The 14,077-nt window shown below is 49.6% G+C and overlaps 1 protein-coding gene across 1 annotated transcript; it reads right to left on the reverse strand.

Moving 5' to 3' along the window:
* Nucleotides 1-915: 915 nt before the first annotated feature.
* Nucleotides 916-13,309, reverse strand: HYOU1 (hypoxia up-regulated 1). The gene is made up of 24 exons (XM_014272478.3): nucleotides 13,117-13,309; nucleotides 12,833-12,926; nucleotides 11,951-12,029; nucleotides 11,564-11,718; nucleotides 11,392-11,468; nucleotides 10,318-10,499; nucleotides 9,655-9,770; nucleotides 8,717-8,900; nucleotides 8,170-8,304; nucleotides 7,188-7,270; nucleotides 6,957-7,089; nucleotides 6,461-6,648; nucleotides 6,076-6,214; nucleotides 5,914-5,974; nucleotides 5,527-5,609; nucleotides 5,200-5,388; nucleotides 4,847-5,043; nucleotides 4,587-4,674; nucleotides 3,991-4,113; nucleotides 3,520-3,653; nucleotides 3,141-3,225; nucleotides 2,433-2,685; nucleotides 1,530-1,613; nucleotides 916-1,088 (listed from the first exon to the last, which is right to left on the reverse strand). Exons 1-24 carry the CDS (start codon nucleotides 13,178-13,180, stop codon nucleotides 1,030-1,032), a joined length of 2,985 nt encoding a protein of 994 aa, XP_014127953.1. The 5' UTR covers nucleotides 13,181-13,309; the 3' UTR covers nucleotides 916-1,029.
* Between the last annotated feature and the right edge of the window lie 768 nt (nucleotides 13,310-14,077).

Raw genomic sequence — 14,077 nt, forward strand, 5'->3', positions numbered from 1 at the left:
CGCCCCGCCCCGGGCGCGGAAGTCCCGCCCCGCTCTGCTCCCGGCCCGCCCCGCTCCCGGCACACACGGCAGCGCTCCGCACAGCCCCGCTGGACGTGTCGCTTTTATTTTCGGCTGAAAAGCCAGAATGGAGAACAATGTCAGATGCACATTCGCAGCCGTCGGACCCCGCTCGCGTGAGTGGCAGCAGCAGGGACGGTCTGAGGAGGCAGGAGGTCACGGCCAGGGACAGGGACAGTCACACGATTAAGTCGGTCCAAGTGCACAAAATACCGAGGAAGGAAGGCAGTTGCCGTTAGACTTTTCAGGTTTGGTTGTTTGAGCCGTATCGCTGTCCTTGTGACTGACTACAGGATGTGCCAACACGGCCCATCTTTCCCTCTCCTCTGCATTCTGTGTTGCCTTTTCTGAACTTTAAAAACTATAAACAGAATCTTTTTGAAAAGTCTCGCATCATGGTTCTTGGACTCTGCTAGAGAGCACAGACAGTTTTAACAAACAGCCTATTGAAAACAGACACAGCCATATCTCAAAGCACAGATCATCTGCCTTCCCAATTTTGTTCCACCTTACCATGAATCCAAGTATTAATACACCTCCCACCAGCTGAGATCACACATTTGCTTTAAGTCAGAGTCTCATAGACAACAGCACTTCAGGTCTATATCCTTCTGCAATCATCTTCACAAGAGGTGGGGCACAGAGCTTATGTTCCAGGTTACTTCCTACACCTTAAGATGTTTCTGCACTGTTTTCTCCCCACAGGAAAGTCACTTTGGTGACTTCTGTACTGAAACAAAGACAATTCTTGGTGGGCAGTCTGCCCCACATAATAGAAGAAAAACAAAAACCAATTCACTAAGTTAGTAGAGGCAAAATCCGCATAAAGAACAAAAAAATAAATTTACATCTCTATCCCATTGTGTTGTCATTGTGTTCCATTTACATCATGACTAACCAGGTCCATAAGAAAAACAAGAAAGTAACTATGAAATAAATAGATGCTGACACTTGAAGGATTTCAGGGTGTTACAATTCATCGTTTTTCCTGCTTTCTCTTCCAGCTTCTGCCTTCTCTTTTTTGGACCCTGTGTAATGAAGCAAACTCAGTTTCAACACTGCAGTCGTTTTCACAGCATGCAAAGCAGTACTGAGAGTCTCTGACATTTGCAAAATTTGCCACAAAACTTGCAGTCCACGGTAAGAGGTTTTGGGGGTTGATACTCAGCTCCACGGGGCTGAAGCCATGAACCCTCTGGCCCTGTTCACACACTGCCCTGGCAGGAGGAGAGGCACAGCAGCTCTAAGCAGAGCCTGTCTCGCAGCCATGGGACTGGCTGCAAACTGCAGGGACAGGGGCACAAAGCAGCCCTGGTGCACAAGAATTCCACTCTGAATGAACAATGGATGAGCAGTCAGGGGCTCTACCATCGTATTACCTCTTACAGCTAAAAATCTGCAAAGGAGCCCCCAGACACCTTGCACTCGCAGCTCCCAATTTCCAGAATGTTAGCAAAACATTTACCCACCCGAGTCTGATCCAGGCTTATCATCTATTGCTGCTTTCTCAGCTGTAGGAGGCTCCTTGGCTGGATCAATATCCTCTGGTTTGTCTATGTTTAAAGCAGAAAGAAACAGAAGTCAAGGGAGAACACACAGGAAACAAGGTGCAAAGAGATGAGGTGAGCAAAGGTGAGGTTAAACCAGCCAGCTGTGGTGCCTCAGCAGGACTGTAACACCTCACTCCCCCAGCAGATCACTCTACAGCTCTCAAGAGAAGCATCACAAAACTGCTCCGTGTTCCCCTCTGAGTGCCAAGCTTTATGTCCTCAGAAGCCCTGGAGACTGACTGGTTGCACAGGCAGATGACCTTTGGAGCTGTGACTGTGAGCAGGATCCCTTGAGAGGAACCAGCAGGAATGCTGACAAACAGCACCCAGATTTAAAAGGACCAGGGCACTTGAGACCTGAGTATCTTAGAAAGTTCAAAAAACTAAGTCCTAATGCCCCAAGAGATTTTTTTTTTCCCCCTGGAGTACATCTAGGCCACAAACCTTTCTCATCAACGATTCATTCTACTCACTGATCTAGGACAGGACTTTGAGTATGCAGCTCAGTACACTGAAGTGCAGTCAATGGCTAATCTTTCCTAGAAGTCAACAAGCCAGCAAGACAGGTACTGACTATCCTGGGAAATTTATAAATAATTTCTGTTTCTTCACAAAAAACCCAAACAAATGGTGGGGGGTGAAGGACACTGCAATACATAGATTTTCCCAGCTGTCTTTGAAAACTGAGAGGAAACTCACCTAATCTCACAGTTAACTACTGTCCTCCCTTCTTTAACTCCCGTTCAATCAAGAGAAACACCACGTATTATATATGGTAATTATAATCGGGAGTGACATACATGCTCCAAGCCTGCTGCTTACCTTCTTGTTTCCCCTCCGTGGGAGGGATAGTATTCTCAGTCTCAGGGGCTGCTGTAGTATTCTTGCCTGGATCAGTTTTTGTGGCATTCTTCTCCCTTTTGGGTTTGGGTTTTGCAAACTTGGCTTTATTCAGGAGATACTGCACTTCCCTGTCGAGGGCTGCTATCTTGAACTCTATATCTTTAGAGAGCAGCACAGGTTTCTCAGTAGGAGTAAGCTTGTTCTGTTCAGCCAGTGTCTCATTTTTCCAGATCTGTGGGACGCGAGGGAAGAGGTGCTTTTGGAATGCTTCTGGGTTCCAGGAACTGCTGTATATCACAGTATCTCAAAGTCACTGCCCCAGGCTATTCTGCTTTACTCAGGACAGCTCTCCTCTGTGCTACATTTCCACCAACCTCTCAGTTTACCCAGACACAGGAAAAAGAGAAACAAAACCCAGTGCCTGCCTTTAAAAACCGAGTGCAATCAGATCACTGGGCTCCACCCCCATCCTGGAGATGATTCCACATGCAACACAGGAACCACCATTCCCCCCAGACACAATGGGGTCAGGCTGGGCATTAGGAAACACTGAAACACACAAAAGGTTTGCTGGTGGCACAAAAACAAAATGTGCACATTCTACTCCATGATCCTGAGTGAAAGTATAGGCCATAAGGCAAACTGCCACCCCCCACCCTCCTCCAGCATCACTCCATCCTTCAGTACCGTAGTTTCATTGATGGCTTTTTCCAGTGTACTCAGTTCCACTTCTGTGAATATCTGGTCAGACTCTGGAATCATTCGGGCTCCCCTTGTAGAAAAGAAAGCTTATTTTAGTTAAGCCAAGCAAACTGCACTTTGGCAACTCAGTGTTTACAGCTTCACTAATACAAAAACATCACAACAACCATACTGGACCCTTCTTGCCCCCATTTTGGACAAGGGGCTGTTCACAGGTCCTGCAGAACAGGACACCGGGGAGCAGGGTTCTGCTCACCTTTTCTCAGGAGCTGCCACTGACTTTGACATTCACTCTGGTCTCATTCTGATGGCAGCTCCTACATAACCAGTTGCATGACATTCCTTCCCAAAAGCCTGTCCTTACCTGAGAAAGATGGTGGAGTGATTGAGCAGACTTTCCAGAGCAGCCAGGCGTTCTGGCCACTTTCTCCGTTCCTCAACACGGAAGAAAAGGTTCCTACAAAGCTTTTTCAGCTCTGAAAGCTTGTCTTTCAGCTCCTGAAAATGGGGGAGAGGAGAAATGAGACAGTTAATTTCACCACTGTATAACACTGGCAACTTCAGAAGTTTTAACTTCATTTGTTTTTCACTCTATCAAATACACCATTTCAGTGCAGTAAAAAGAGCCACATGACAAAGCTTTCAGTCAACAGGTTCCTGCTGAAGCTCTTGTAGAAGCATCAATGGCTAGCATAACGTCTTATTTTGTTCTGTGCATAATGCTCTGAGGAACCAAGAAACTCTCAAGAACCAGATTACAAAGGCTCTGTCAGTCTCTGTGGTCACTTCCATGTCAGTGACAGCTGACTGGTGTCCTGACTGCACACAGTAATACCTTTGTTGCAGCTGCATAGCCCTCCTCCTCCATCCAACTGGAAGCCTCACTAAGCTTTTTGGAAATTTCTTCTCTCTGCTCCTCTGTCGAAACAAACTGATACTCCTCTTGGTAAAGCTTGTCCTAAAAAAACAGCAAGCAATGGTCAAACACCACTGAGCCTGGAACCATAAAACAAGAGCACTCACTTGTGATTGGGGTGGGGCGCTGCCTGCACCCTCCCAAATCTGAGCTCTGCTCCTAGCATTGCCAGGAGCACAATGAAACACAGCAGGTATAGACACACCCACATTCCATGACAGTAACACTGCAACAGTCATTATTTCACATACACTTCAAACTAATTGCTTCTTCTACACAACAGTTCCTGAGAAGTTGTAGCTTCTTTACACTCTGGGGGCAATTGTTCAATGTTTTAGACATGCTGAAGGGAAGCTCCATTTTGTATTGAGGAAACATGGGCCTGGGAAGCCTAATAGCATCAAATCAGTTTCCCCCAGCTCAAACAACTCCCCTGCACTCAGATCAGCCAAAAGCTGTGCAAAACACTTCTACTGCTCTCCTGGAATTCTCATTTCATTATATCCCTCTCTTACCTGGGTCTCAAAGATGAATGACTCCAAGCTGTTGGCTGATTTTTCTCTTTCCTGTTTCTCTAGATCTCTGATCGTCAACTCTTGGAGTCTAACATGCAAAGAGAACAAAAATCAAAAGTTAGCAAGTGCCCTTTGTTGAGCAGCACATCACACACACCAGCTTCTGAGGTCAGCAGTGCCCTGTGTGAGCCATCACCATCCCAAAGCAATTCCCTTCCTTCATTTAGAGTTCTAACTTAGCAGAGCCATTTCAAACCTACTTTTTCATCGAGCTCTTCAGTTCATCTTCCTCCAGGTCAGGCACATCATTTACATCCAGCTCCATTGTGATCTCATGGACAAGCTTCTGCTTCTTGGGTGCTTTGATTTTCTCCTCCTCTGATTTGGCAGCTGTGCTGTCACTGGAACTTTTGGACGGGTCTTCCTCTTTTGCAGTTTCTCTGCTTTCTTTGGGATCCTGTAACACAAAGTACATTCTCAAACCAGAGAACAGATTTTCAGATTCTGCAATTTTTTTCAAAGGCAGGGCACTTCAGAGAAGGGAGAATTCCACTGAGGAAATTACATTTCTTGCATACTAAACCCACGCCCATTCCTTCAATCCGATGCTCACCTGAGGCTCTAATTTCTCGCCTTCTTCCTTTCTCTCTGACTCTACTTTTGGAGAGGCAGTTTCTTCTTGATCTGAAGTCTGCTGTTTCTCTTGTCCATGCTCTTCATCAGCATCTGCAGTATGGCTTTTCTGGTCTTGTTTCTCCCCCTGCTCTTCTTTACCTGCTTCTGCTAGGCTCTCTTCCTCTTCCTGGTCATCACAAGTAAAGGGAAAAGAAAATTTATGTTTTAAATGCAGAAATTCTGTGCAATGCTTCAGGTAATTCTACAGAACTGCCACAGGAAGACAAAAGGGCTTCCTTCCAGTAGCAGTCACCCTGGGGCTCACCTGAACTGAGTCTGTCAGGTTCTCTCCAGTCTCTGGTGTAGGGCCACCACCCCCAAACAGGCTTGAGATAGTGTTTCCAAGTTCTGATGATGGGAGACAGAAAATTCAGAATGTTAAATATCCAGAGGAGGAAAGTAATCTTCAGCTCTCAGTCCTTCTCCTCACAACCGCAACTATCACCTGGGCTCCCTTGGTGGTGTAGGTGAGCTTCACACACTCCAGACTCACACTTCTGCAACCTCCCTCCGTGTCCTTGTGTGCACAGACAGCTACACAAACAGTCAGACTGTGTAACTTCCACACCCCAAAGAAACACAACACTTGTAGTTATCTCAGCCACTACAGGTAACAAAACAGTCAGTATGAATATCAAAGTTCCACATTTACTTGTCAGTGTTGACTCCTCCTCCAGCTTGTCTTCCACCAGGGTCTCAAACACTGATTCCACCTTGGAAATAGAAGTTCAGGATTAGTTTTAAGCAGGGACCAGAGAGAGGGATAAAACTGAAAAATACATCAGCTGACAACCATCCCAATGGTGGTGCTTACCCGGTCAAGACTCAGTACACCGCTCTCATCCATGTTGAAGTGTGCTTTGATGCCTTTGGATTCATAGTCTGAGTGCTTCTTGAAACTGTCCCCAACTCCCTTTAGCCTCACAGTAGTGAGATTGAGAGAACCAAAAACTCTGATGGCACAGAGACAAAAGCAGAGAGACAACTCAGGATAACAGTGCCGCAGAACAGCCAATCCCTGCTCTCATTCAGGCTGGTGGCAATGGGCAACTGCAAAAAGCAGGAACTGGCAAGGCTAAAGGACACGCAGCTCAGAGAACAGATGCGCCAGTGCCAGTCCCACGCACTGGCAATACATTTCCAGCCAGGCAAGTTGCACTGCCACAGAGCTGCTGGCGTGGGTGCTGGGCCCAACTCACCGCAGGTCATCCTGGCTCAGGAATGTCAGATCTCCGTAGTTGACATAGAACTCAAAGTCATCTGTGTAGCGGTTAAAAGTGATCACTTTGCGCTGGGGATAGGGCGCCATGCGCTGGAACAAAATCCTCTTGTTATGCTTTAAACTCCTGGATTTATCATCCTCCTCAACTTCACGAGTAAACTCCACCTGCACCACAAGCAGAAATTAAGATTCAGCAACTGCAAACTGTGGCATCTTACATCAGCAGTGTTCGGCTGCTCGGCCTCAAGGCTGGGGGAAGGCAAATATTCCTCAACTGGTGTTTGCATATGCCTGGCTCCTTGGATACTGCATTTCTATTATAAAGAAGACTTCCTTCTGCTTTTGTTATTCGATTAGCAGAAATCTCTCCAGAGCTTCCATACTCAAAGGAAGCCATGAGGTTCCAACCTGGATTGCTTCTCCCATCACAGCCCCATCATACCTTGCAAAACAGAAGGAAAACCAAAGGTTACCTGGATAGGAAATACAGCAGCATCCCGAACAATGAAGGGCTTCACCTTAAAGGCTTTGCTTAGAGCAGCTGCCTGGTAGACTGCACCCATAGCAGCAGCCTCATCAGCATTGATATTCTTGCCCAGCTCTTCTCTACGAAGCAAAAAGCAACACATATGAAGTTTGCAGCCTCTACATAAACAGCAGCTTGTCAATGGGAGACAGACTAGAAGGGGGCCTCACATACTCACTTGCCCACAGCTTTCAGCAAAACCTCCTGCACTTTGGGGACCCGTGTGGCACCTCCAACTAGAATCACCTGGTCAATTCCATCCTAGGGATTGGAAACAGTCACCTTGTCTTAAGAAAGCAATTTTGGAAAGCTAAGTCCAGGGCTTCCTTACGCTCCTGCCCCAGTCACCACGTGCTGACATGGCTCTGGTTCTTAGAGAACACCCACACTCGACCCTGCTGTCCCCGTGCAGGCCAGCACCCAACAGATCTCAGACAGACATCAGCCGTGCCAACAACCAGGCACCTGGGGTCAGGTCTGTGCAACAGTGACAACCTGACTGTGGCTTCAAGCCACCTGAAACATGGGACTTGATTCAAAATTACACAAACTAGCTCAATGCCACAGGAGACAGTGACACCAAGAGCTGGCTGGATCTGAACAGACAGAAATCCAGCCTTTAAGAGGTAACTCAGTGTCTTGCATTGAATATCAGAGCCCAAAGCTGCTCAAGAGCTGTGGCATCCTACAAAGTGAGCATTTAACCCACAGTGACTCTCTCCAAAGGACTGCCTCACGTTTGGTTCAACTGCAGCCCACAACAGAGCTCAATTTAGGGAGTGTGCAAAGGAGAAGCCCAAACATCCATAATTCTGTATCCAGACTCATTCAGTTAAAACTTCAGGAGTGAGACCAGAACCAGTGTCCAAGACAAAAAGAGGAAACATCGTTATTTCAAATGGAGGAGTAAAATGCTTTAAGATTAAGAAGCCCCTCCTCCAAGTCCCTAATTTCTGGTGGATAGTGCAGGGCAAGTGTGACACACTCCTGCTTGAAACTGCAGCAGGCAAACTCTCTGTAGCACCAAAATCACTGTCACAATAGCAGGCATCTACCTCCGAACAGTCCTGCTAACACAACCACTGATGCCTCAATCATGATGTGGCAGTAGCTCCACACACATTAGCTTCAGGTTTGGTAATGCATTCTCTTAAACGCACCATGTTCATCTCTGCGCTACTCAGAGCCTGCTGCACGGGTCCTGGGACACGCCTGAACAAGTCAGAACACAAATCCTCAAATTCTTGTCTTGAGACTTTGGCTTTGAAGTCTATGTCATCCAGTAGTCCCTCGATCTGTCCAGAAAAAAAACCCACAAAAAAAACAGTCAGAATGAAATTAATTGTGGAGGTTTTTCTACGCAAAATCTTTGTCCAGTGTGCAAAAAGTTCTGGCTTTTGTAACACACAACAGACCTGACCACACTCATCTGAACCCTACCATTGCTAAGGTGATGAGAGGATGGAACATGGGTGTAACAGACAGCTTCTCTCAGTGAAAGTTTAGTTAACATATTTGACACGAATAACTCTTCTTCAATCCACTCAATCACCGGTGCTACCAAGCGGGCACAAGCTGAGAGGGACCACCGGGAGCGATGCTCCTCAGCAGACCTGCGCTGCAGAGGGACAGCGTTCCCTTACACCAGTCCTCAACCACCCCACACTCAGCCCAAAAAATGCAGGAACGCCCAGGAGAAGGTCAGACCTGTGCCATGTGGTCGGCATTGGCACTCAGCACAGTTTTCAATCGGTTGGCCTCCTTCAGCAGCTTGGCCATGGCCCGAGGATTTTTCCGGACATCTTTGGAAGGGTGCTGCTCATTAAAGAGCTTTGCCAAGTAGTCCCGGAGACGAAGCTCCATCTCTAAACCTCCAAGTGTACGGTCAAACCTGAGCAAAAGAATGAACAGAGGTATAAAAACCGGAACCAAACTGAAACACAAACAAATTTCATGTATTATTTCACAAATGTGCAGAGCAGCAAGTGGTCAAAAATAGCTGCAGTATTATCAGCTGTCATGACTGTGAAACAACAAAGGTTGTCCCCAAAATAACACATTATAATGACAGAAAGATGGAAATAAGAGATTCACCACCACAACAGCCTTTCAACAGCACATTTCATTATATTTTAGGTAAATATCTTATTGCCAAGCATTTAAAGCAGCCAAGAAACCAATGGACAACTGTATCGGGTCCCAGGTATCTTGAAAACAGCAATATAAATGCTTTGGAATTAAAATTGCTGGGCTGGGAAGGCACAGCACCCTCCTCCTTATTTGGCAATGCATTGAGTCCACTGCATTTTCATTCCTCTCTAGAAGCATACTCCTCTTTTCCAACTGATACACTTAAAAGATTACATGCAATGGAATAGGTTTACGTGGTTTGAGGCTAACAAAGGAAAGCTTAAACCAAACTAAGTATGCTGGTCCCCTCCTAGGCTCCTGGAAGTTCTCAGCTACCTTCTGTAAAAGACAGCAATACCAAAATTATTCCAAACTGAAGCCTTCTTGCTCCCCCCCAGCCATCCAAATTACTGTACTGAAGCTTCACTGCAAAATTCTGCATGATGAAGATTGTGAAACAAATGGTTTCTTTTCTGAGACCTGTGGGATTTGTGCAACTTGTGTGGAATTCTTACCCAATGCCTTGGATCTGCAATTGAGGTTGGGTTCCCGAGTCCTTAGTTTTCACTGTCTGATAAGTAACAATAGTACAAACAGTGCTTCCTGCTCCCATGTCATAAAACATGATATTCTGGAAAGAGAAGTTGGGACAGTGAAGCAGAAACACCCGGACATCCCCCCACAAATAAGTGAAGAACCTTTCAGTGTGATACAGGCCGCAACTGCCTACTCCCTGGACTACTTTATACCATTTCTGACCAAACACGGGTGATGTTCAGGGTCATGTTTGACAGGAGACGAGAAAACTTCTAATCTGTTTCACAGTCCAAAACCCAAAGTTTTGCTCTTTCTTCAGCCTCAGGTAAATCAAGTACTTCTGAGTCAGTGTTCCAATACTTCAAGTAATCGCTGCTGTTATTTTCCCCAGCTGATGGGCAAGGAACAGGTTTACAAAATGGGAACTTCCAGGACTTGTCCTCACTCCAGCAGCTTTCAGGCTTCACCATACATGCACACAGCGTTTAATCTCTTTGTCTTATTGACAAACCACATGAAAACAGAGGAGATTGCTTGATCAGCAGAGTCTACTTCAAGTTCTTTGGATTTCTTCTGAAGCACTTTCCCCCCTGCATGCAGGCAACTTGGCAGGACTCTACGCATCCCTCAAATGCGCCTACCTGTGCCGTGGCATTGATGTCTTTCCTCCTAAAAACCCCATAGTTCAGCGCTACAGCCGTGTTGTCGTTGATCAGCTGCAGCACCTTGAGGTCAGCCATGCGGGCGGCGTGCAGAACCGCTCTCCTCTCGGCTTGGTTGAAGTAGGCAGGAACTGTGATCACTGCATCTTTGATGGGCTGCTCTGAAACAGTTGCAGGGAATCCCGCATCAGTGTAGCCACATGCAAAGACTTGTTGAGATGGAGTGACAGCAGCAAACCCAGAGGACCAGAGGCAAAGACCCACAAAGAATGCAACCCTGCAGCAGTAGCCAGGATCCCTAGGGATGAATCTCTGTATCCTGCTGAAACCAAGCAGACCTGGCATATTCACACAAAGCCACAAGTCTACTGGCTACTCATAATGTGTCAGGATACTCTCAAATGCTCTGGGCAGCCTTCCATTCCAACAAATACTATCTTCATGGAGCCTTACACTGCCACTGCATCATATTCACCCTCCAGTAAAAAGTCTTTGGACTGGCTGGAGTATCACTGACCACATGACAAAACCTCCTAGTAATTTATCCACTTTTCATTACTATGGTATTTCATTAGCAACGCAGTATGAAATACACACGACAGCATCCTCTCTGTCAGCAAGCCTCACAGCAAAGGGCCATTTTTGCTCTTTTAGTTCAGCTCCAACAGCAAGTTTCCATCCAGAAAAGCTACAGCACAGCCTTCACAGAGCCATTTCCACCCTCCCCAGCAGCCACATTCCATGTGCCTCCACTCTGATCATACACATGATAAAGAAAACACTTCACTTTTCTCCAGAGATTGCCTGTAAGGCTCCTTCATTGCAAGGCTAGGTGGTAAATAGAGATAGAGATCCAAGATCCCAAACTTGCAACATATTAGAAACAAATGATAACCGAATAGCTTCTAAGTCTTGCTTACAGCCCACAGCTGGAGAGAACCAATATCCTGTTTCCAAAAACCTTGGGTTTCTGAATGCTTTTGGTCTCTCCTCAAATCCTATAGTGCACGAACTCATACACACATAGACAAGAAAAAGCTAAGCCCTTCCAACCTGCAAATTCCTCAGCCAGACCACGTGAATAGTTCAGGACCATCCCCAGCATCTCCTCGGGAGAATACCATATCGTTCTGCAATGGGAAAGAAAATGATGGCATCAACAGCAAGCTGCAGAAGCCTGGTAGCTGACATCCATCCCACAAAGAACCTAAAAGCAGCCACTTACGGGGACAACTTGAAGATAACAGTCTGCCTGGTCTCATCCTTCACCAGCTCGTGCTCCGGGAAGCGGGACTGGTACAGCGCCACGTGGGGATTATCGATCCGCTTACCCAGCAGATCCTGGAAGTATCGGAACGCCACCTTGGGCGTCCTTATGGACTGCAGGAAAAAACACATCACCCACTTGCATGCCTTCAGTTACACTGCCGTCAAAGCAATCCCTCCCAGACTACGTGGGGAACAACTCCTGCTGTGGGAGTAGGAGCACACAGCCCCTACACAGAGCCAGTAACACATCAAGGAGATGGGGGGCGCAGGACAACAATAAAACACTGTCTCAGACGTTTGTGACAATGTGGGATACATGCATTCTGCAAACAGGAACTCTTACCATCCCCAGCGCACCATCACCAAAGAGACGCTCGTTTTCCTTCAAGGAAACAGCCACAGGTGTTTTCCTTCGTGACTCCCTGAGAACAGAGAGGGAGGAATAAACCAGTGGAAAAGGTGAACATTCCAGTCTCCAGTGAAGACGGATGTTGTTCCCATTCCAGAAGGACTAAGGGAAGGTGTTTGGAGAGGGGGGCCAGCCTCTGCTCAGGTGAGGGGCTACTAGACAAGCCCCCACCACCACCACTTCAGTGCTTTTGATGAGACTATTTTTGCTTTCCTGCCCATAAGCAAGGCAAGACAGTTCCCGTATTGTATCTAGCACTGCTGAATTTCAGAGAGGTGGGTGAGAAATATTCTTGTTCTCTCCAGACTCCCAGAAACCGAAGATGTTCCAAATCATATGCCCTCTCTCACCTGCAGATTCTTCACTCAGTGGCTTGAGGATAGGCTACAGCAGCAGCTGAATACAAGAGATTTACCTGTGTTACAAGTGCGGACTTAGAAACAGCTGCAGCAAAACACACCTGGCTCTGGACTCCCTTAGGGGAACTAAGGACCAGGGGACTGGGTGTCCTTTTGGGTTGGCACCACAACGCGTCCTTAACCACGTGGGCTTTCGGCATCCGCTGGAAAGGTACCCAAAGCGCACCCGAACACCTTAAAGGTGAGTTAACAAAGTGCCCTGGACGATGCCCCGTAGCCCCCACCCGGGCCAAGACCGAGTCACAAGCCTGCGTGGGAAAATGGGAGCCTTCCTCCGGCAAGAGAGGAACAGGGACGGCCTGTCCCGGCCAGCCTCCCCCGCCGCCCGCTCCCGGCGCTGGCGGGGGGCTACAGGACAGGCCGGATCCCCCCCCGGGGCCCTCCCGTGGCCGCTCACTTGTTCAGGACGATCTCCATGGGCACTCCAGGCTTCACGATGGCGATCTTCATCGACTCGCTGCCCACGTCCACCGACATCACCGCCACCGGCTCTGGAGACAAACCCTCGGTGAGAACCTGCTCCCGGTGTGGGCGGCCGAGACAGGCAGGGGCCCGGACAGGGCGCTGGGGAGGCACCCACGCACCGGCCGCTGCTCCCTGCCGGCCCCACACCGGCGGCGTCGCGGCCCAGGCAGGGAGCGCCCGGGAAGCTGCCGCCTCCCCGCACCGTCGCGCACGTACCTGCAGCGGGCAGGAAGCTGAAGAGAAGCAGCCAGGGCAGCGCCCGGCCGGGAAACCGCGCCATGCTCTGACGGCACCGCTCGGCGGGGCTCGGCTGCGCTCGGCTGCACTCGGCTCGGCTCGGCCCGGCCCGGCGCGCGGAGCAGCCCCGCCGCAGCGGCCCCGCCGTCTGGCCCCGCCCCCGCCGGCACGCGGCACGCGCCCATTGGCGCGGCTTCCAGGGCCGGCCCCGCGCGCCAATCGCACAGCGCGCGCACGCCTATTGGGCCACGTCGGGGGAAGCCGGAAGCCGTCACGAACGGGAGCAGCGGCCCCATTGGCCGAGAGCAGGTGGGCGGGGCTGCGGGGACCGCCTGAGCGGCACGCGTGCTGGCACTGCGCGTGCGCTTGCGCGCGCCTCACGGCAGCCGAGCCACGTGCGAGCCGCCTACACCGCGCGCGCCCCCTGGCGGCCGAGAGGCGCCTCGCGGGCAGGCCGCCGCCGAGCCACGCCCCTTGGCGAACCACGCCCCCATGCTCCGCCCAGGCCCCGCCCTCGTTCGGCTCGGCCAAGTTCGGCATGGCTCGCGTTCGGCTCGGGCTGGGCACGGCTCGCGGGGATCCAGCCGGGCCTGTTCGGCCCCGGACCCCTTCCTCTTTCGGGCTCTGCCCCTTCCATTGGCCTCTACCCGTCCCGATGTTCCGGCCGCTCCCCGCTGGTGGCTCCGGGCCCTTGCCGCGGTGCCCGCGATCTCTGGTGCTCGATGCCGTGCCCTTCAGCTCCCTCCCAGCCCTGCCCAGAGCCCCCCAGCCCCGGGGCAGACCCCGGTCCGTCTGTACCGTGCTGCCAGTTCAGAGCCCATGCAGAAAGGAGAGCCTGGTTCACAAATGCTTTAAGACCGGGCAGTCAGCGCCACAACCCCCATCCGGCCCCAGCACAGGGGGACAACGCTCCGAAATTCTAAAAGGTTTACAAAAGGGG

The sequence above is a fragment of the Zonotrichia albicollis genome, chromosome 27, assembly GCF_047830755.1.
Source record: "Zonotrichia albicollis isolate bZonAlb1 chromosome 27, bZonAlb1.hap1, whole genome shotgun sequence".
NCBI classification, from domain to species: domain Eukaryota; kingdom Metazoa; phylum Chordata; class Aves; order Passeriformes; family Passerellidae; genus Zonotrichia; species Zonotrichia albicollis.

Excerpts from the sequence above, each read along its gene's own strand:
- HYOU1 (XM_014272478.3), bottom strand. The coding sequence starts at position 13,180 with ATGGCGCGGTTTCCCGGCCGGGCGCTGCCCTGGCTGCTTCTCTTCAGC. Across the intron at positions 8,305-8,716 it reads ATGCCGACCACATGGCACAG|ATCGAGGGACTACTGGATGA; the intron begins GTCTGACCTTCT and ends TTTTCTGGACAG. Across the intron at positions 5,975-6,075 it reads GTGTACTGAGTCTTGACCGG|GTGGAATCAGTGTTTGAGAC; the intron begins GTAAGCACCACC and ends TCTATTTCCAAG.